This window comes from Seriola aureovittata, chromosome 22 (genome assembly GCF_021018895.1).
Source record: "Seriola aureovittata isolate HTS-2021-v1 ecotype China chromosome 22, ASM2101889v1, whole genome shotgun sequence".
Lineage (NCBI taxonomy): Eukaryota > Metazoa > Chordata > Actinopteri > Carangiformes > Carangidae > Seriola > Seriola aureovittata.
Window position 1 is genome coordinate 3,073,437 of NC_079385.1, and position 22,499 is coordinate 3,095,935.

Sequence of the window (22,499 nt, forward strand, 5' to 3'; positions counted from 1 at the left end):
GACAGTATAAAGAGAGACAGGAAATGAAGAGGAGAGAGAGAGAGGGAATGATATGCAGCAAAGCGCCATGGCTGGATTCGAAACTGGACTTCTGTAGCCCGGACTCTGCCTTGACGTGTGGTACATGCTCCACCAGGTGAGATATGTTGATTGTATGAAGAGGTTTGAGGATGTAATAGTTTGGGAACTGGGCTTTGTTTCTTCCAATGCATCTAAACAGTGTAATTCTGTCATTTATGTTGGTAATCCAACCTTAACATCCCCTCAGAGTATGACAACCTTTAATCAGGATGAGCGTACCACCTGAAATAAACTCTAAATGATTTCCAAATGATTCTGGTCGACATGTTTGGTGTTCTTTATGTGCATGGAACATACAAGAGCATTGTTGCTTTTTTCATATTATTTCTAGGAAATATGCATTTGACTATTTCCTACATTTACTACATTATAAAGAAATCTAAATATTAAATGTCATTATTTAGAGTGATCAAATATTTATGTCAGTACTTTTCTTCCACACTGCTCACAGAAAACATTACTTTGAGAACAGTCTGTGAAAAAGATAATTTATTCTCATTGTCATGAAAATATACCAATACAGCATGTAGATATATACTGTTGCTCATAAAGTTGGAATAAAATATTTTTACCTCCTTCCATGAAATAACTGTGACAATGTGATTTATTTCATTTCACCTGGGTAATTGGGACACATAATGTAATGTAATGTAATGCACCTGGTCAAAAGTGATTACTGATGCATTTAAATAGGAATAAACAGAGGATTGTGTCTGAAAACAAAATGATTCCAACTTTGTTCCAACAGTGTATATTGCACCTAAAACTTCTACAAATTCACTATGTACAGTATAAAAACAACAATACCATGAAATTTGTTTCCTCACATTACAGTAAATATTGTCTTGGCAAACTTAGATTGTCAGGTTAATTAAGTCAAAAACAGTATTTCATTATTCATTACATCAGCGTATAGAACAGCATGATCTATAAAACATTCACTCTGTATGTCTTTGGTCTCCAGAAATGATCATTTTCTCATCTAAAGGTTAGAACCTTGTTTCTCGATCTGGAACCTGTCAGAGAAAAAGGAGCTGTTTTAAGACCATTTCACATTTGAAACATATGTCATTTAACTTTTGAAATTATGTGCAGCTTGCATCATAACTCCATTAGGGAAGCCCTGAAAGACAAGGGTTTTTTTTTTTTTTCTGGCAAAAATATTTTTTCACTTGCCTCTCCGGGGTGGTTTTCACAGATTTAAAAAAAAATTATTCTGGCAAAAAACAAACCAAAAAATAAATAATAATAATAATTTTCATCAGGATTTCGCCGGGATTTTGTAATTCTGTGAAAACAACCCATGAGAGACAAGTTTTTTTTTAATTTATTTCTGTCTTCACTTGTCTCCTTGTTAGATGAAAAAAGTAACCAGTGAATTTTTGTCTGTTGATCAATGGGCTTTGTCCCATAAAGATAATCCAATAAATGAAATAAAACAAACAAGTTGAAATTTTTCGAAAAAGCATATAAAACATGACGTGTGGGAAAGTAACAGAGATAAAAACCACAGCAGGAGCTGTTGCCCACAAATAAAAACAGATACGTACATTTCTATCTGTGCTCCTCAAACTGCCTCCAGGGTGGTGAACTGTGACCGTTGTTATAATCTGCGGAACAACATGAAAAGTAATGTATTCTGTTCATATTTACAGCACTAATATATGGTATTTCTTGAGACCGAAACATCTTCCAGATGTTGTGTTATGCTGTGTTTCACTTGTTTACTTCACCTTTTCACAGTTGGATTTCTTTTCTGTGGACTCCGGATGTTTCTCCAGGATGTGCAGCATGGCGTCGTGCAGCGTCAGGAAGAACATTGATGGTTGAACTTCATCATCAAAAAAGCAACAGTGATGCAGTTTCTCCAGGATGTAAGCTGCAGGGGGGGGAGGAAAAGTTACTCCACTGAGAGGTCTACAAAGGGATTTGGAGGTAAAGAAATTATCACACTAAGCATCTATTTCATTTTATTTCATTTAGTTTATTTGTAAATACAGATTGCAGCTAAGTAGGCATCTATTGTAAAACCAATTTAGATTGTTGGCATTTCTGTCAAATGGGAACAGTACATCAATCTTGTTCAGTTAATACTGTGCACTAAGCATTATTTTTGACACTATTTATTTAGCAATGAGCACAAGATGAAATAATGATGGATATGGTGGATATTTAAAACATGTATCCTGTCCAAAAATACACATACAATATGTAGAATAATGGGGCAGAAAGGCTTCGGAGCTACTGAAAATGACTTTTCAGACAGTGATGGATTTGAATCTGGACCTAAATGTTATAGTTTCATACTTACGATCACAAGCCACAATGTAGACCTCAACTTCAACCCGGATCAGCTCTTTCAGCGACTGCAAAAAAAGTTTAAGGTAATTAAAGAAAAGCAGGCTCAGTGAAATGATTGCCACCTATGATGGCAATCATCAACTCACCGTTTTGAGTCCTTTCAGAGCAGAGATGTCCAGGAAGGAGACAGCAGCAAAGTCCAGGATAAGGCTGTGGACCTCCACTCTTGGAACACTTATGTTGCCTGGAAGGTCGGCGTTCCAGTCAATCCGGGTGGGAAGGTCTTTGAAGTCAGTGGGCAGGTCAAGCTCCTCCATGTTGCTCTCGTCCTCTGATTCCTTGATTGGTCGACAAGAGGTATTCAAGAGGCCGTTCTGTAATGGATATTATATGTTATAATGTTTCTCAAAAATACATCTTTACATAGACACATAGTGGGTCCTTGTAAGAGTGGGTATGCATCAATTTAAAACAACATTTTTCATAGATTAAGACACAAACTACTAATTCAGTGTAGGCTGTACTTAAATGAAGCACATGGGTGGAGAGGTAAAACAGAACTGGCCCTGAGACCTGAGACCTGAGACCGTAATTGTAGCAAGGTGAACAGGAAACAGACTGTAGTGTGTGACTTTAAGGATCTATTTGTAAGTCTTGCTATTGCTGCACAGCCAGTTAGCATTAACAGCTATTTGCTTACCAGTTTTGCCAAGAACTACTCTTGCTGAGTAAAGGAATGAAGTTTCCTTTAGACTGGTAAATAAACAACAATTAATGCTAACATTGGCTAAGTACTAAAACATGCAGATAGCTTCTTTAAATGTCAGCTGAAGCTTCTGTTCCACTGAAGAGTAGCAGCAAAAACAACAACAAAAAACATGAGATCTGTGTTGAGTGGTTTGGAAACTACAACCTTTCTCAAATGACACAAATAGAAAAGTCATATTTCCATAATGTTTCCTACATCATTTTTGTTTGTGTTTGACTGGAGCTCTTTTCATTGTATCATCTCATTCTTTCCTCTTCTTCTTTAAATGGTGTAATGGCATCAGACCGGAGAATAAAAGACACAACAACATAGTCTGCCTGTTGTAAATCTGTGCTGTAAACATGTTGTAAACCAAACACAATAAACCAGCAATCTTCTGAACACATCATATCCTGGTCACAACATGTTCACACAATTACTTGGATCTGAGTGGAGGTGAACCTTGCACCATCTGCTGAACAAATGCCAAATGTGAATGTTTTTTGGATTCTTTATAGATTACACATGTACCGTTTCTACACTGCTGATCTGAATAGAGTTAATAAATGAAAACAGGAGGAGATAATTACAGTGTAATAGTAACTGAAACTTTTATGGTTGTTGTCGGAGTGAAAGTTTGTGTTGTTCAAGGTCAAAGCCATTACTTACGCAAGTCCACTGCAGGTCACCTTTCTTCAGAAGTTTCCGGATCATCCTAAGTGCTTTATTTCTCTTTCTCAGTACTCTCAGTGGGTTGAATCCAACCTTAGTAACGTAAATGACATGTTCATATGACACAGAATCAGGTCAAAGATAAGATAAGGTTTATTTTCTAATCTACTTCTTCTTTCTAATTACAACATGAACTTATAAAGATGATTTGGTTATTTTTAAAACATTCTACTTGTATTTTTTACTTATTGAGATGTGGTGTTGGTTTAAGACTTACAGCTTCAACCAGCTTGCTCCTGAAGAAGTCAATGTTGGCAAAGAAGATTGGTGACGGTATCCTGAAGATCTTCACTCCCTCTTGCTCATATATCTGGGGAAAGTAATTTCCATTATACCCACATTATTGCCAAAATCATTGTCAAAAATATAATGAATCAAAAGAAAACAGGTGATTCTTATCACTATAAAGACCAATAAAAACACATGCTTTACTTTATGAGAACTAAGAATAGTTTTGAACATGTTTTTTATACAGCAGGTGAAATTGAACTTTTAACACTTACAGACATTTTTATAACACTTCTCATTCCAAATTAATGAAGTAATAGTAAAATTGAAAAAATTCTTATATTGTTAGGAGCAAATGGATATCCACAGGGTCCCTTGATAAATAATACAATACAATACAATACAATAAATTAAAGGCTTTAGAGGAATAAAGGCTCCTTGACATTTTGGGAAAACAGCTCATTTGCTGAGAGGCAAAGTTGGATGAGAAGATCCCAATCTCAAATTTGTCCGGGAAACATGAAGCTTGGGCCAGCAGGTGGTTAGCTTAGCTTAGTTTAGTACCAAAAGCCACATAGCAGTACCTCTAACGCTCACTAATTAACATCTTACAGCTTGTTGGTTGAATCTGTACAAAACCCAAAGTGTAAAACTGACAATTCACCTATTGGTGGGTATGTGTTACAAATTAAACAAATAATAACATATTAATCAGTGAGCTTTAGAGATTTTTGATACCTTTGGACAGAGCTAGGCTCTCTCTCCCACTTGGTCCAATGTTATGCTAACCTAAGCTAATCTGCTGCTGATTGTAGCCTTATATTTAACAGAAAGGTACACTATATTGCCAAAAGTATTGGCTCACCTGCCTTGACTCGCATATAAACTTAAGTGACACCCCATTCTTAATCCATAGGGTTTAATATGACCACCTTGTCCACCCTTTGCAGCTATAACAGCTTCAACTCTTCTGGGAAGGCTTTCCACAAGGTTTAGGAATGTGTTTTGGGGAATTTTTGACCATTCTTCCAGAAGCGCATTTGTGAGGTCACACACTGATGTTGGACGAGAAGGCCTGGCTCTCAGTCTCCGCTCTAATTCATCCCAAAGGTCTTTCTATCGGGTTGAGGTCAGGACTCTGTGCAGGCCAGTCAAGTTCATCCACACCAAACTCTCTCATCCATGTCTTTATGGACCTTGCTTTGTGTACTGGTGCACAGTCATATTGGAACAGGAAGGGGCCATCCCCAAACCGTTCCCACAAAGTTGGGAGCATGGAATTGTCCAAAATCTCTTGGTATGCTGAAGCATTCAGAGTTCCTTTCACTGGAACTAAGGGGCCAAGCCCAGCTCCTGGAAAACAACCCCACACCATAATCCCCCCTCCACCAAACTTTACACTTGGCACAATGCAGTCAGACAAGTACCGTTCTCCTGGCAACCGCCAAACCTAGACTCGTCCATCAGATCGCCAGATGGTGAAGCAGATGGCAGTATAGTCTGAGTCAGAAAGCAGTGTCTTTCCCAAAATGTCAAACTATTCCTTTAACATAATTTATAGAAGACACATTATTTAACACAATCCAACTTACATCAATATAATCCTTTCTGTCCTTGTAGATATCTGTTCCCTTGATGTTGGCCAGGACACTGCAGCGAGGGCTGAAAGACATAAAAACTTCAATTACTGCTCCGAGATTTTTCAAATCTGGTACAAATAACAAGCCTTAGAGTCTATAGCAATGTTTGTGTACAAAAGCTAAATGCTAACACTTTCTAATTAGCACTAAATATGAAGTACAGTTGACACTAATGGGAATGTATTTAGTTTTGCAGGTATTTGTTCATAAACCAAAGTATTCGACAAACTGACAGGAAAAGCGATGCCCGCAATTATTGCAGTTTATCCTGTGGAAGTCATGCACCAAATTCCACGGCAATCTATCTAATATTTGCATTTATTGAAAGAAAATTGCACACTGTCAAGGCTTTAAAGAAATGCACAAGCTAAGACAAAAGAAAATACTGACAATTGAGCCCTAAGGACAACACTGAGCAGTTCCACACCGAGGCCTGCCGCCAGTCCAAGATCCAGACCCAGTAAGATGGCTGCGATACAGGTACCTAGCCACACAATCTGGACATAGAAGAAGGTGAAAAACAGAAGGGTTTTTAATGGCTTCTTTTTTTAGACAAAAGGACCACAAGATTTCAGGCTTTTTAAACTTTTCTCTGATTGTGTGTATTAACTTACACAGTCTGGTTTGTCCCTCCTCCACAGGTATGGAACATCTCTGAACTGCATCAGCATACCCTTCAGGTTGACGATGACCACAGCACCCAGCACAGACTGTTAAAATAATGGGTCAAAGGTCAAAGTTCAGCAAGTCCAGGCTCCAAAAACTGCATTTGTATGTTGGTAGAGAAAGAGGATTTTCTGAGGTTTACCTTTGGAAGTGGCTCTAGTAGGAATCCAATGGCCAAGGTGACAATCATCACTATGATAGCTGACAGTAAACCAGCTATCTGAAAAGGACAGAGGAGGTATCATATGTTAAACTGCATAGATGAGGATCATTCCCTTGGTGCCACATCTAGTATATCATATTGATGTTGTGGTGTTTCTTAATACTAATGGTTTCAGGGATTTTAAACATTTGCATCTTCTATCATCCACACACTTTATGCACCCATTAGTCACTTCACATATAGATTAGATTGGACTTCATAAATTTGTGAAGTAAAATTAGTAAAACCACTATTTAATAATACTTCATTACAAGTAAAAGCCCTGCTTTTAAAACCTACCTTAAATAAAATTTGTATCAGCAAAATGTACTTGAAGAATCAAACTAAAGGCAACTCTCATGCAGGAGAATGGCCCCTTTAGGAGTTATATTATTATATAGGCTACTATATTGATTATAATCAACATTCTACTTAAAGGGATAGTTTGAACAGCTAGCTTGGCTCTGTCCGAAGGTATCAAAATAAACCTACCAGTACCTGTAAAGCTAATTAAGACATTATATCTCATTTGTTTAGTTCATGCAAAAATCAAAGTGTAAGAACGACACATTGTGGTTTTACTCGCCAGTTGTTTCCTCCTGTTTGGAACCTTTGTGCTAAGCTAAGCTAAGCAGCTACTGGCACTAACTAAAATATTTTCCATACAGACATGAGAGGGGTATTACTATTTTCATCTAACTCTCGGCAAGAAAGCAAGTAATACTAAGAAGTTACTTGAGTAAGTACTGATGTTGTTATTGCTTTATGTCTTGCTCTTGAGTTGGTTAACTGTCTTCAAACAGGGGTTAAACTCGTACAAGATCTTCCCTCAGATTTGACGAGAACTTGTTGAGGGTTAGGGTTACACTCAGGTCAGACATGTTGGTTTACCTGTGTTTTGCCCCCTGTGCTTTCCTGCACTGCGCTCCTGGAGAGAGCTGTACTCGCAGCAAAGGACTTGAAGGAAGCTCCAAAGATGTTGCTAACTCCGAAGGCTATCAGCTCCTACAGCCAAGTCAAAGAGAAAACATGTCTTCAATATCACCTGAGACGCCTACTTTAATGTTGTCAATTTTTGCATTGTTACATACCTGATTTCCATCTATGGTGTAATCATGTTTTACAGAATAGACTTTTGCTACGGAGAAGGCCACAGCAAAACCCACTATAGCCATCGGAAAAGCTTCGACTGCTGTGTCCTGGAAGATGTGCAGGTTTGGAGCCATCGGTGGCTCGTACCTGAAATTGTACAAGTCAGTACTGTAAGGTTGAGATACAGTACTTCTAATATTAAGCACAGAATCTTTGATTTGACCATTACCTCAAACAACAAAATCACAAACAACGTACTTGTAGTTGCTGTTTACCCCAGTGTGCATACTGTACACTGCACAAAGAAAAGGTTGTTTTTTTTTGTTACTGGATTTACGGGTTTGGGTTGACGATGTATCTTTCCATTTACTTGCTCAACTGATAACACCTGTTCAAAACCATTTACAAGTGTTGTATCTACACTAATGGGTGTAGCCTTACAGATACACAGATATATTGTTGTGAGTGACCTGGTTCCTGAATTACTCTGCTCCGACAGAGCGTGAATGGGAGAGAACCAACAAATCAGTATCTTCACTCCTCCATTCGTTATGGCTGTTTCTCTAAGGGTGTTTGTGCGACATTAATTCATGTGGCAATTCACTACGAGAAAACTAGTCAGTTAAGAATGACAGTTGTTAAATCTGCATCTATCAATATTTTTTGGCCACTGAGGGGCGGTGGAAACAAGCTGTTAATACAGCTGCAACTTAAGCTACAACTATATAAACTGTTGCCCATAAAGTTGGAATAATTTTGTTTTCAGACACAATCCTCTGTTTATTCCTATTTAAATGCATCAGTAATCACTTTGGAAGAGATTGACTACTAAAGTTTTGAGAAGATATACACTTTATCTGTCAAGAATAAATCACATTGTCACAATCATTTCATGGAAAGAAAAAAAGTAAAAAATATTTTATTCCAACTTTATGAGCAAGAGTGTATATTATTACCATAATCACCATTGGTAGTATAAAGACATTTACAGTATATTGATAATAGCAGCTTTAATTTCTAATTCACTCAAATTCACTCAAATTACAAAAACATATTTCCCAATCACTCTAGAACAAAGACACTTTGCCATCAATTGATTTTTTTTTTTTTTTTTTTTTAGATTTGAGTGGAACAGCCCTTTAAGACTAGGAAAAAAAATTAAATAAAAAAATTCCTAAATAAAAATCTGACATTTATCCTCACCTCACTTTTCTCAACTGTAATTTCTATCTTTATATTTTGACAGTTCAATACACTGCAAGTGAAGTATATTGCAATAACATTACATTAAATTTCTTGGCTTTAGCTTATGTGCAAAAATATCTCTTACCCTTTTGGAATATGGCCAACAACGTCGATTCCATATTTCGTCTTGAAGTCGAATGCATATGAAACACCACATGCAATAACAGTCTAAAGAAGAAATGATACAAATGACTAAATGACAGCAGAAAATACAGATCATTGTCATGACTATCATTAGTGACTAACAGTGACCAGAGCCTTCAGCGCCTCAGCCTATGGAAACAGTCACAAGGATCATGTTGCTCTGTGTTCCTCACCATGATGACCTCTATGGGGATGGGCACCGGCAACTTGGATTTGAATCTGTCATTTAGCTCCTTTACAATGAACACCACCACCATGATGACCAAGGAGATCACCACATCACAGACATTGGTGGAGGTAATCTTGTTAATGATGATCTCCAGAGTCTGAAAATATGACACACGAATGAACCACACTCCTTGACTTTGATAAACAACTGAAAAGCTTGAAGCTGCTCTGTACTTACATATATGATGGAGAGTGGTCCGCTGATGCCTGGAACTTGCAGCCCCAACACAAACTTGAGCTGGGACACCAGGATGTGGATGGCAGCCGCTGTGGTGAAGCCGGACACCAGAGTGTCTGACAGGTACATGACGACAAAGCCCACCTGGAAAACACCCATCGCCAGCTGGAAGAGGCACAGACACCAGAGGTCACCAACTGCTAGCTGCTGTTTCTAGTCTTCATACTAAACTAAGCTAACCATCTCCTGACTATAGCTTCCTCTTAAACTGACATAAGAGTGTAAGTTGTGGTAAGAAAGCAAAGTGTATTTCCCAAATTATAAAACTATTCTTTCTTAAGAAGTGAAATCAAAAAAGAATTCACTGTCAAATTTCAGTAAAGGATCATAAAGTTTAAGGTTTAAAGGCATTTCGACCCTTGAAGACACAGGTGTCATCACTCAAGTTACACCAGTGTTTTTAGAAAGTTAGGCTTAGAGTGTTATTTTTACAGCTAAAGGACACAAATCAAGGGGGGGTCAGTTATATAGATAGATTTTAGTTATATACTGAGCCATTGATATAGTTGAACAACTGAGTGGTTGTGGGGAGGCGTTTCACCTGCATGATGCCAGCGAGGAAGGTCACAGATGAAGCCACCAGCACTCTCTGCTCATCTCTTGTCAATCCTTCAAACCCTGTGATGTTGACAGGTGGACCCTCGTCCGGGACCAGCCTGGTGACCACCGAGCCAATCATCAGACACAGGACTGGGAACGGACCTGCAGAGTGAGAGAGAGAGAGAGAGAGAGAGAGAGAGAGAGAGAGAGAGAGTATAGGAGGTTACAGTTCTAGCTTTTAGTGAGCAGTCATGGACAGATATTCACACATGCGCCTGCCTTACCCACGGAGATGTGCCTGGAGGTGCCCAGGAAGAAGTACATGATGACAGGGAAGAAGGCAGAGAAGAGTCCGTACCAGGGTGGCAGAGAGGCCAGCAGACAATAGGCCAGACCTGACACACAAAAACAAAACAAACATATATAAAATACAGATGTACAACATTTCCTTTACGTTACTTGACTTAACAGCATTTTATACAATAGATCAAGATGTATTGTGATAAGATGGTTAACATATTGTTGACATGGAATAATTGAAAATTAAAAAGGATAATTTCTTTAAAACATCGTGATCCCACAGAAACCCTGAAAGGCAAGTGTTTCTTTTGCCAGGATCATTTTTTCAAGTTATTTTTCTTTTTCAACTGTATAAACAACCCCCGAGAGACAAGTGAAAACAAATATTTTGGGGGGGAATGATATTTTCGAGGTTTTATTTTTTCTTTCTTTCTTCCCAGAAAAACAATCACTTTCCTCTCAGGACTTCCATAATGGCAAACAACCTCAAATCAGACATTAGAGTTTGTTGAGCTTTTGAAAGTTCATTCTTGATCTGGGAGGAAGATGAATCTTAGTGTAACATCAAATGTAACCTCCAATAACAATGACCCCATTATGCCAGTTAATGTAACTTTCTGACACTGCAGTTCAAAGACACATGATCCATCCAGGTCGTGTCAGAACCTGACATTATATCTATTTACCTTGCAGGACAGCAACCAGTCCAGTGCTGAGTCCAGACACGATGTCACTGAGCAGCCACTCTTTGACTCGATAGATCTTCATCCAGCCAATGACCGGCAGGAGAGAGAGAGCAGCGTTCTTTGCTCGCTTGGCATCACATCTACAATGATAAACGGACACAAATATAAAGTCTGGTAGCAGATGGATCAGTCAGTACCTCTGAAGCTCCAGGTTGCATCATGTGGTGAATTCTAAATAAAACCGATTTAAGATTTTGACAGTGTAAATGAGATGGCAATTGTTTTTAGACTCACAAAAATTTCCATTTTATGCCACTTTCTACTTCTACTCTATCTCTTCTCCTGTGTTTTATTTGAAGTGTCAGAAGAGAGGAAGATCTGAGTCTCTCTTCTGGTTGGTTGACTGTTTTCTCAGTGATGTAATAAACATATAGCAGATTTCAGGTAAAAACACTCAGAGAGACCAAATCCTGCAAGGTTGAAAAGTGGGTCCAGGTGGGCGGGGTTTGGGGCATGGCTGAGAGTGGTGACTGCTTTGTTGTGACATCACAAAGTTATAGAAGGTCGGTAAGATTAGCTCCACCTGGTGCTTACTTATTAATGAAAGTGATAATCCAGAAATATATAATCATTTGGTCACAATGCAGAATGGTGCTTTTACTTTTGATACTTTAAGCGTAAATCCATCATGATAGTCTTGTCCTTTTACTTAAATAAACTTTTCTTTATTTTTCTATATCAATACTTTTACTTAAGAAATGGATCTGAATACTTTCAATAATACTAATACTAGACCTCCATTTGCCCCTGTATTCTCATATCTAAATGACTGTTAAAAGATAAAAGGGAGTGAGTTGCACTTAAAGTAGCGAGCAGATTAGTGGTTTACATAAAACAACTAAACCCACCAAGGTCATAAAAAACAGAAAAACTGGGCTGAAATATAGAATCTACTTACAGCTGAGAACAGGGTAGGATTAGTCACTTTTTATATTTTATGTTATGAAATAATTTTTGTGTATCTGTCTTTAATGAGAATTTGTTAGGAATATTTAAACCTGCTGGACATTAATCAACAACTTCTCTCAAGAATCTCATGAGTGATTTATACTTTCTTTGAACAACTTCTAAGAAAGTCCAGTATAAAGTTATGTAATGGTAATAGTAATATTGGTTGAAGATATAATAACACCAACGATCACGTGAACGCACTCCATTTACCTCCCTGTTTATTTAACCTGATGAAAGTCTGACGACCAAAACATCATAACAAAGTGATTACAAATGATCAACAGTGTGTGAAACTTTTGGGTTCTTTAATTTCAATAAATACAAATGACATATTTATTATGTCATGTAAAGGATTAAACTTTAAATAAAGTGAGATAATGTGTTATTTTTTCATGTAAAATGAAGCAACAACCAAAGTTGACCTTTAATTTGAAAAACTTGACCGTAACCATTATAATTGGAACTGCAAAAACTTATCCAATATTTAAACAAATGACAGGTTACAACATTAAACCTTGCACGTTTGAATGTGTACAAACTTGAGTTAATGCCTATGTTGTACTTTAAGTTAAAAAAAAATGTCTGTAGTTACTACAGACATAGTTTTAGATATATAACTTAAAATACAAGCCACACGGGAAACAAAATCAAAACCCCTTACGTGAAGTACTGCTTGATGTGGTTCAGCATGGTCTTGCGTTGCCTGTAGACCTTCTCGTGCTTCTCAGCGAAGGTCTCCTCCGAGTACAACGGCCTGGCCACCACATACTGCTTAGCTCCCGGTCGCATCATTCTGTCTCTGCTGCCTGGAGGACCGCTGCTTCCTCTCTATGTGGCTCTGAGATCCATTAATCACATTAGGTTAGGAAGAGGATCCTGTCCTGCCTTTGAACATTACTTATCAAAGAGCATTAACAGCAAACAACAAAGAGTCCAGACCCCTAAAAATACAGGCAGGACACATGAGCCAGGTTAGGACCTGCACTGTCCTGGGGGCGAGAATTGTCAGGCTTCATTTGAGCCTTAGACACAGATTAACACCAGACAGGCGTGTTTTGAATTTTAACACTGAAATGTCTCAGCTCCCTGACTTTTCCAAGATCAACCTTCATGTTTAAGATGTGAATCACTCAAGGAAATATTCACTTCCTCCACCTGGAGCTCAAAATACATCAGCACCTCCGGAGGTCCGGCTGCTTATGAAAATCCTCCTCAGTGCAAAGATTTCTCACTCAAAAGCTTAAAATCAAAAAAACATAACCTTCATTTCTTCATGTACAGCAGCTTCTCCCACATACCTGACTGTGCACTAATCTGTCCCAAATCCGAAGTGTCCCGTCCTTCTTCTAGCTCCTCCAGCTTCTGAGGATCCACTGGGACCTGTGACAGTTTTGCCATCAATAAATGCCACTTCTGCTGCTTATCACAACTGTAATTATTAACAGCAATTATGATGAAGTCCCTGTTCTGCACAACTGCTGGACGCCTATCTTATCCTTGACCATTGTTCTCACTGATATCTGTAACCTGCAACTTTCAGTGGAGGCTTTCCGCCCCCGTGGAGCATTTGAAAGATATTGTACCGATGGGCAGGAAAGGGAGGATGTGGACAGGACAGACAGGACAGGTCAGTGTTATGAAATGGAAATCAAGTAACTTTTTCAGGAGGGGAAACAGTGCTAAGGGTCTGCTGTTGAACTCTACAGTGCACTTCAAGACTAAAAATAGTTTGTGTGCTGCAGGAACTGGGATTGTGTGTGGGAAAAAACTGCTTTGTATTCCCAAAATTGAATAATCCCTCATGTGATAAAACACCCTGATACTCTGATAATCACATACCTGGCATGAAAGTTAAACACATTACAAGTAAAAAATGAATGAGTCATCTTAAAACATAACTGACCTTTAATGTTCTTCCTCTCACAAAGAGGACAGAAGACTAGGCAAACGGGAAACAAGTCTTCCTTTCAATTGGAAGCAACACCAGCCAAACTGATAATACCAGAAACTGTTGTCTGAGGTGTGTGTGTGTGTGTATGTGTGTGTGTGTGTGTGTGTGTGGGGTTGGAGGTTGTTACTCGCTGGTTTCAGTGCATTCAGCTGGAATGCAAACATTACGGGAAAGTGTGTGAAAGACCTTATCGAAGTGTCGACTCAGAATTAAGTGGAGGTAAAGCCTGACCCCAGCTGTTTGTCCAGGATCACGCACAGTTCAGGCCAGGTTCATGGGAAAAGTGTGTGTGTGTGTGTGTGTGTGTGTGTGTGTGTGTGTGTGGTTGTGTGTCCGTGTGTACCTGTGTAAACCCAGAAGCATGACTTTACTGTGCATCCTTGTGAAAACAAAACCTCCAGTTTAAGAGATTTTCACATGATGGTCACATTACAAATGTTTTAAACCTGACAGTGATGGTACATGCACATATACATTTTTTTTATATGTGTTTATATGTGAATATCGAACTAAAAGTGTGTGTTTAGATGTGATCACACTCACTGGAACAGTAACACCTGGGTAGAATTCCCACCTCATATTAACTAATAAACTGGTGTGATCTGATTGTATGGCTGTGATCAGGTGTTTTCGCCAGTCTTTGTTCTGTCACACCACGCTGAGTGATAAGCCACAGCGCAGTGATTGATACCTGATAAACACTGGAACAATGATCTGCTGTCAGTTATCTCAAGGTCAAACACTTTCCACTCGATGTGCATTTATTTCCATTAATAAAAAGAGCCTGAAGGAAAGGGCAGTGTGTTCATGGGCATGTGTGTGTATGACGTACTCACTTCTGGAAAGTGTTTAGGGACAACATTTTAATAGGTAACAATATGCACATAATTATGTACATATAACAATTCACGATTATTATCCTGTAATTTTTCACAATTATCTGTAATCAAAATAATTCAGGTAATGTATCAGATTAATTATTTTCCACTGTATCTCAACAAAATTAACTTAGTAATGATCAATTTATTATCTGCAAATTATAATTGACCCTTTGCTAAACCCCTCCCCCAACTAGTGATTGTCCAATCAAATCAAATGTAAGGATTGTGCAAAATGAATTACCTACATTTATAACATAATGTTAACTCAGTAGCTAAGAGTTAGCATATCACTGACCAATGACATTAGTTTGAGTGGTTTTAGGTTATATTTTAAAGGACCCCTGTTCACGACTGAGTAGTATTTCCCCAGTGAGCAGAAGCCGGTTCGGCCTTCAACACTGGGGAATCAGACATTTGACATTCATTTATTTTACCATAACCAAACTGTAGCTCATAATTTTGGTTTCCATTAACTCTTAACTGTAATTTAACTGTAATGTGGTTCTGACACATTGTATGAATTATATAAATATCCTGTTTCATATTTATAACAAATAAGACAGCAATGCCAGTAGCTCATATTTAGCTTTTTTTTTTTTACCATGTTTACAGTCTAGTTTATCGTGCTAGCATAACATTTTCTTATTAGCACTAAACAGTTGTCAACATTGGGAATGTCATTAGTTTTACATAAACTTAAGTATTAACATTGACCTGCTGTAGATGCTACAGAAAAACTCAGGAGATCACCGAGTTTTAAGGATTCATCCACTGGAGAACATTGATCATCCTGGTACTCGTGGTAATTTATCCAACAGTGGTACACAAAGTTACTGAGGAGCAACTCAGCAGACACCAGATGTCATTGTAATGTCATAAAAATGTTGGACACTAGCCACTTTAACTTTGAACAACCGTTAAATTCTGGATGGAAATAAAAATCAGGTTGATGTCACAACCCACCATCAGCTAAGTGACAGTACGACGTTTAGCTGATGTTGGGTTTCGCTCACAACTAGAATGTCCGTATGTCATGATGGTGCTGGTATGAGACATTTGGAGGTTGCTGTATTTAACAACTCAACTTAAAACCAACAAAACGTCATCAGTATTCTATGTTAAATGAACGTTGGCATTACATGTCGTCCTGACATTGAATTTTGGTGCCTGACGTTATGAATCATGACCAACCTGATAATTGATGAATGGTTATTAATTAGTACCTGAATAACTCAGAATCAAGGACTATACAGTAGAAAATGATGAGTTACTATAGGACAGACTAGGAGATGATAATTATTAATCCTTATGATGAGGTAATGATTCCTGATTAAAAACCAGAAAAACTAGTAATGACTAATTAATTACTTACATCACAATGATGAGACACTATCTAGTCTCTTGTTTCTTAATAATTATCTTACCATTACCTTCCCACATCAACCAGACATGTCCAGCTGTTCCACCGAAACCAACTGAATCTTTCTAATGCATCTTGTATTTCCTTCTCAGTGCATTTTTACCAGTGTGTGTATTACCACCCAACTTTAGTTCCTTGTGGAGTTTGGAGATAATTCCGGCAAGATTTGCATAAATAAATGTCGGACACACACTCACATACTGTATGTAAGAAACACTACTCCGAATCAAGAAAATCACATGTAACTCATAAACGGATATATAAAAGAAAATGAAAGAGCAATGCAATAAACGAACTGTACTGGAACTATATAAGAATGAAATGTATGTCTATCATCAGTTCCTCATCAGACAGGAGAGTCTGTACTGTTACTGCAAATTACTGCAACAAAGTAGGACAACAGGGTCAGCAAGTAAATGTCTTGTCGGTCAGTCTTACTAAGTATTTTGTTACAACTTAAAGGGAGAGGAGAACTGACAGGAATTATTGCTTGGGCTTCTTGGCTTTTTTTTTTTTTCTTCAAAAAACAACTTGCAACTTGAAGCACACAGAGTGTCCTGGCCTGTTCTGCTGGTGTCAACAGGATGAGGTGAGACAGATAGAGGGGATGCGAAGTCAGGGAAAAGTAGGCTGGAGTGATCTACGTGATGTTGCAACTCTGTAAAATCTCTGCTCTGACAGTCGTGACTGTTCTATTTCAACCCTGTCTCCTACAAATTACATTTATATACAGCTACAACAGCAAATGGGAAACGTAATTGTCACATTTTCTATTAATGTAATGAAGATATGTTGTTCCTCTGTTGATAAAAGGAGATAAAGTTTAACCATTTTTTAAAATGTTCCTCTTGCAAGTCTCCCAGCCAAATAGAGGGCCAATTCTAAATCACTGGACCACCCCTTTAAAAAGACCACCCCTATAAAAAATGTGGTTGAAATCTGGTCGAAATAAAAGCATTCGTTTTTTTTTTTACTGAGATTGAAATGAAAACTGTAAAGTGCACCTTTTATCCTGTCCATCCTCTCCAAGAGCTGCATCCTTAATCATGTGTTTCTAATGTGTACTTTCACTTTCCCTCATCCATACCGGTGCTCTCAGCTCTGAAACGTACCAGAGTGATTCTTAATTAGCTAAAAGCAATTATGTAAAATCACCAAACCACATCATAGTTAATTGTTTGTCACTTACCTTTGTGGTAACAAGTAACTGTGGGAGTTAGAAGAACCAACCCAAATTACTAATGCTGGGTTTGCACCTGATGCAACTGAAGACATAGGTTTTGGTTTACAGTCCAGTGTTGTGTTGGTACCATCAGAAATGTAACTACACATGCATTTCAGCTACGGTGCGGCCTAATGACGTAGCTTCAGACCATATGCATATGCATATGCAAGTATAAATAAAGCTTAATGTTATCACAGCATCAGTTTGACTGAGAATATCTAAATAATAAATATATTCAATAAATGTATACTGCGGTTCTTGCAGCAGTTTCTAAATTATGACTTCAGTTTACAGCTTCATGAGGCAGCGATGTCCAAATAAAATGTGAATTTCTGTGCATTGTCTTGTTTTATTGGAAACTTTTTCCCAGCAGAGATTTTGATTTGTCATAGTAGGAAAAGCATGGATATTAATTATTAAATAACATTAGCAATAGCTTTGTTCTGCCCAACTGTCCCTACTATGAGGCGGCGTGAACAATACCAGGACCCTGAAACTGAAGCAGCGAAATTGAATTCAGTCGTCACTGTATCTTTTCTGATCTTTCCAACCTTTAGAGAAGATGACGTTTAAGATAAAGCACATGGGTAAATACATTAAAGGATAGTGTAAAACGTAATCACACCTGATTTACATACTGCAGGATGAGCATTAACAACACTCCAATGTATACGGTTATCTCTTTGGGAGGAGGGTGGGAAGTTCACTCAAACATAAAGGATAGTTTTGAGTAGATAGAGGAGAAGTTGAGAGACACATTACAGATACCCAGCAGTTAAGGGGGAATTGCTGGGGAAGTTTAGGGGAAACCACAAATGTTCATAATCTAGAATAAGAAAGCCAAGGTTTGACTAAGAGCTACAGAAAAAAAGGAAATCCATCAAATTAAAAGCTCCTTCAAGAAGTAAGAATATTTCTGCACACTGGATGCCTTCAACAACCGAGGCTTGACTCATGAAGGGTGATTTTATGACACAGACTTTAAACCCATCATGGGTAATAAATAGATCCAACCACTGGTGGAGATAATGTCGGCAGTCAACAGAACTATTAACTAATCTGAGATCTGAGATTCCACTCGCAAAGATATTAGATGCAATAAAAGATTAATGACAATGGAGTGATAATGAAAATCAACAGGTTTTTTCTTCAGACCTCCAGTTCAGAATAAAGAATGCAATTTCCAAGTAGCTAATAATTAAGTTCGTAATGTTTTCAAACTAAATACCTCAATTCGACAGATCACATGAGGATGCAGAGAAAGTGTAAATATTGAGCAGTAAAACTGTCACTTACTGAAGTAGGCAGGTCACTCAACTCATGATCAGCCCTCCAAGTGTCAGTAAAGTTGCTCTAATATTTCTCCACATCTTGGCTTTAAAACTTTGCCGATTCAGCAGAAACAGCAAAAAACTGTTTGTACCAAAATGAGCATTCATCCAGTTAGGCTGTGTATGTGAGTATGTTTTGCTCCTGTGACTAATGTTAGCGGCCATGCAGCGTGTTCCTGTGCAGCGGCTGTAGCAGTCATGTTTGAGGACAGAGACCTACAGAGGGGTGAATGCCAAAGTTTACAGATTCACACAAAAGTCAATAATAACTGAAAAGAACGAACGTAACAGGTAAGTGTAGTTCCAACCATTTTCATTCCAAAATGTTACCTCAAACCATGGTCAAATGTTAAGGTGGATTATAGAGAATTGTGTATAAAAAAAGATGCAGATAGGGTGCAGTCACTTTCTTCCTGAGTGACGCATCACAACAAGGAGATTGACTGTGGAGTAAATGATTAATCAGACATAATCAGAATGACATAATCTTCCTGTTATCATTGTTTGGTTCATAATCCAGTAAACAAACTCCCAAAAAGTCAGAACAGCATCTCTCCAGTGTTCCCAGTATTCCCCTTGAACTAAGTCTTGTTATCTTTCCCATGCACAAATGCAATATAATACATACATTGAACTTCCATATACATGAAATGTATATAATAAAAACATAAATGTAAAAATTATATATGAAACCCATTAGAATTTGGAGCAATTTCCTATATTTACATATATGTCTAGCCCATACAAATATGTATGTTTACGTATGTATCCTTATATTGTAGGCATACGTTACATAAATATATACCGTATCTATCCCAACCTGTCAATATATCTTCATATAATATACAGTCTGAGACCACTTTCACAGAATGGGAAGATAAACACGTCTAAAAGTAATGAGAAATAAATAAGAAAAACATATAGAAGCATATAGAATTTTTATGGACAGTATATATGTATGTATGTTGTTTCCATAAACTCGCATATATAAATGAAATATATATCATTAACATAGTTGCCACATGTTAAAATATAAAAATTAAACATATATATATATTTTTTAATATATGTTTTATTATGGGTACTTCATATATGTTTGAGCTTATATCGTCATATATGCAGAGGATATATGACAAGTATATGTGTGTGTATATCCCCTTATAGGTGACATATTTCTCTCTCACATGATTGCACCAACCTTTATCCTTCGGGTGAATTTTAATGATCATTGCATTCAAGTGTGAAGCATACAGTACAGTTCAGATGCTCTCTCTACAACAATCCTTGATCAGCTGTAATGTTCTAATATTTAATGATGGAAATTTCCCCCCTGAAATCTTTAAGATTAATTGTGCTGCTGTTTGAAGATAAGAAAACCACTTTTTTTTTTACAATGAGCCTTGAAACATGTGATTCATAGTGAGACAGTCACATTTTATAGACCTGGCGCTGCTATCTTGCAACAAGTCAATCACATTGAACCATAAAATCACATTATAAAGCTAGATGGCACAGAGTGTGCATACCTACGCAAGGCCAAATAACATTCCCATACTGTAACCTGAACCCCAAACCTAATTCTAATTCTTACCTGAGTCCTAATCCAATCGATGGAGGAAGCACTACACATACATCAAACCTAACAAACAGTGAGTTTCTCCATGTGTGCGCTCTTGTGTTTCTATTCTTATAGGGACAAGTTACAAGTCTTAGACCTTGGGTGTGACAACATTTTTGCAGAATGAGGCCATGTTGGCATAAAGGGTTTGCTTGAGGGTTCAGACTCGACTATGCCCTCTCAAAATGCGCACATCCTCAAAGGTATTACTAGTTCTGCTAGACTATTAGTATGGGCTCGAATATAGGGTCACAAAGATTTTGAGCTTGTAAAGTGTTGTTCACAAATAATTCCAAAGTTTGAAGTATATACAGTACAAGTATGAATTTTAGTTTTACAAGCAAGATACCTTACGGACTGTAACATTCACTTCACTGAACCGCGTGCCTGCGCCGTATTGGGTTCCCTCTTGCCTCAGAGAAAAAGTTGACCCCCCCGCCCCCCCACCCCCCACCCCCAACCCCCTGATTGTCATTGTATAATTCAAACTCTGCAGCCAGCAGTAGAATTATAAATGGTAGATAATGAGCAGGCTGATAAAATGACTTATTACAAAATGCTGTAGACCATTGAAAGAAGATCTTATAACACTTTGTAGTGTGAAGGTACTTTCTCAACATAGTAGCTATAACTTGTATCACTGCTGGTTCAGTGAGGTCACAGTTTTGTGCAGAAAGCAGTGACGTGAAGCACGTGTGATGTGATCGGGGCAAAGTTTGCTGTAGGTTTTAGCAAAGTTCAACAAGGCTGTTGTTTATCACTGAGGCTGAGGTCATTGACACCATCCAGCAAACAGCTCCCTTTTCACTTGTTGATGAAAATGAAAGCAGGTACAGTAGCAGTCTCTCTCTTCCCCGATAAACTGGGGAAATTCAGATTTTGGTTTTATAAAGACTAAACTGTAGGTGAGCTCACTCCAGTGATCCCTCAGTAATAACTGGTGGTGATTCTGCTACTTTCAAATCTGATTTGATAAATCTCCCATTTTTCTTCTATTCATTGCATTTGGGGCTATTTAAAACTGCATTTTTTTATTCACTCTGAATTTTTATTAAAAACACTAATTACCCAATAGTGTGTTATTTTTTTCCACTGCATATTAGTGCATAAAACATCAATCAGCCTTTTCTTGCTTAACCAATGACATATTACTGTGAGAATCCATCCAACATGAATATTATGGCCCTGTCTGGACTGCTGGGTTGAAAGACATTAGAATTTATTAATAAATTTTCAACACTTAAGGCCCAAACTGGTGTTGGTTTTATTTATCATCAGGAAAGAAGTTTTCCAAATTAAAATACATCATTTGTCTTTTCACACAAACATCTGACACAATGCCAACATTTTAACATAGTTTTTTGCTTGCTAATGAAAGATGATGAGTCACAGTGTTTGTTTTTGTGATAGATCACTTTTACAGCAGCTGTATTACATTATGAACTTTTATATATTTTATATCACACCAGTGCAGTGTATTAGTTTTCATATATTGTTTGTATTCCGACAGTTAAATATGGAGTCATACGTGTGCCATAAAAAGATTACATCTTCAAGAAAGAAATAATGAGGAAAAAGGTATAAGGAAATAAATGTGGAAATAATAAACAGGAATAAATAAAAGAATAAAATAATACTTTTATTTGCCTATGACGCTATAGTTAAAAGCATTAAAAAACATGACATATAATTCAACTCTGATAAGTCTCTCCTCCAGTAAAGCTTGTTAACCCTTTGACTGTTATTGCCCCCTTATGGAAGCAAGGTGTTAATACAGAAAGACAGATCGCACCAGTGCATCTACTGTGTGAATATGTCCTTACTGTATATGAACAGCATGTGGTATTTTCCTCTTCTCTATAGTTGAGGCCAAATTTATCTTAAATGGAACAACACAAAAGGACCAAGTCATCATTATGATCAAGGACTTTTGTAAATAGATGTTTTGTTGGGGCATTTATGAATAATTAGTTACAGATTATCTTTTGTCA

General features: G+C 37.6%; 1 protein-coding gene across 1 annotated transcript; it reads right to left on the minus strand.

Moving 5' to 3' along the window:
• Window positions 1–553: 553 nt before the first annotated feature.
• LOC130163162 (chloride anion exchanger-like) lies at window positions 554–13,610 on the minus strand. The gene is made up of 21 exons (XM_056367070.1): window positions 13,381–13,610; window positions 12,744–12,920; window positions 11,072–11,211; window positions 10,370–10,480; window positions 10,087–10,247; window positions 9,486–9,650; window positions 9,253–9,405; window positions 9,021–9,103; window positions 7,690–7,837; window positions 7,490–7,603; window positions 6,539–6,616; window positions 6,345–6,440; window positions 6,121–6,227; window positions 5,683–5,752; window positions 4,080–4,172; window positions 3,800–3,895; window positions 2,529–2,756; window positions 2,393–2,447; window positions 1,815–1,960; window positions 1,632–1,691; window positions 554–1,097 (listed from the first exon to the last, which is right to left on the minus strand). Exons 2-21 carry the CDS (start codon window positions 12,872–12,874, stop codon window positions 1,071–1,073), a joined length of 2,262 nt encoding a protein of 753 aa, XP_056223045.1. The 5' UTR covers window positions 12,875–12,920; window positions 13,381–13,610; the 3' UTR covers window positions 554–1,070.
• Window positions 13,611–22,499: the final 8,889 nt, after the last annotated feature.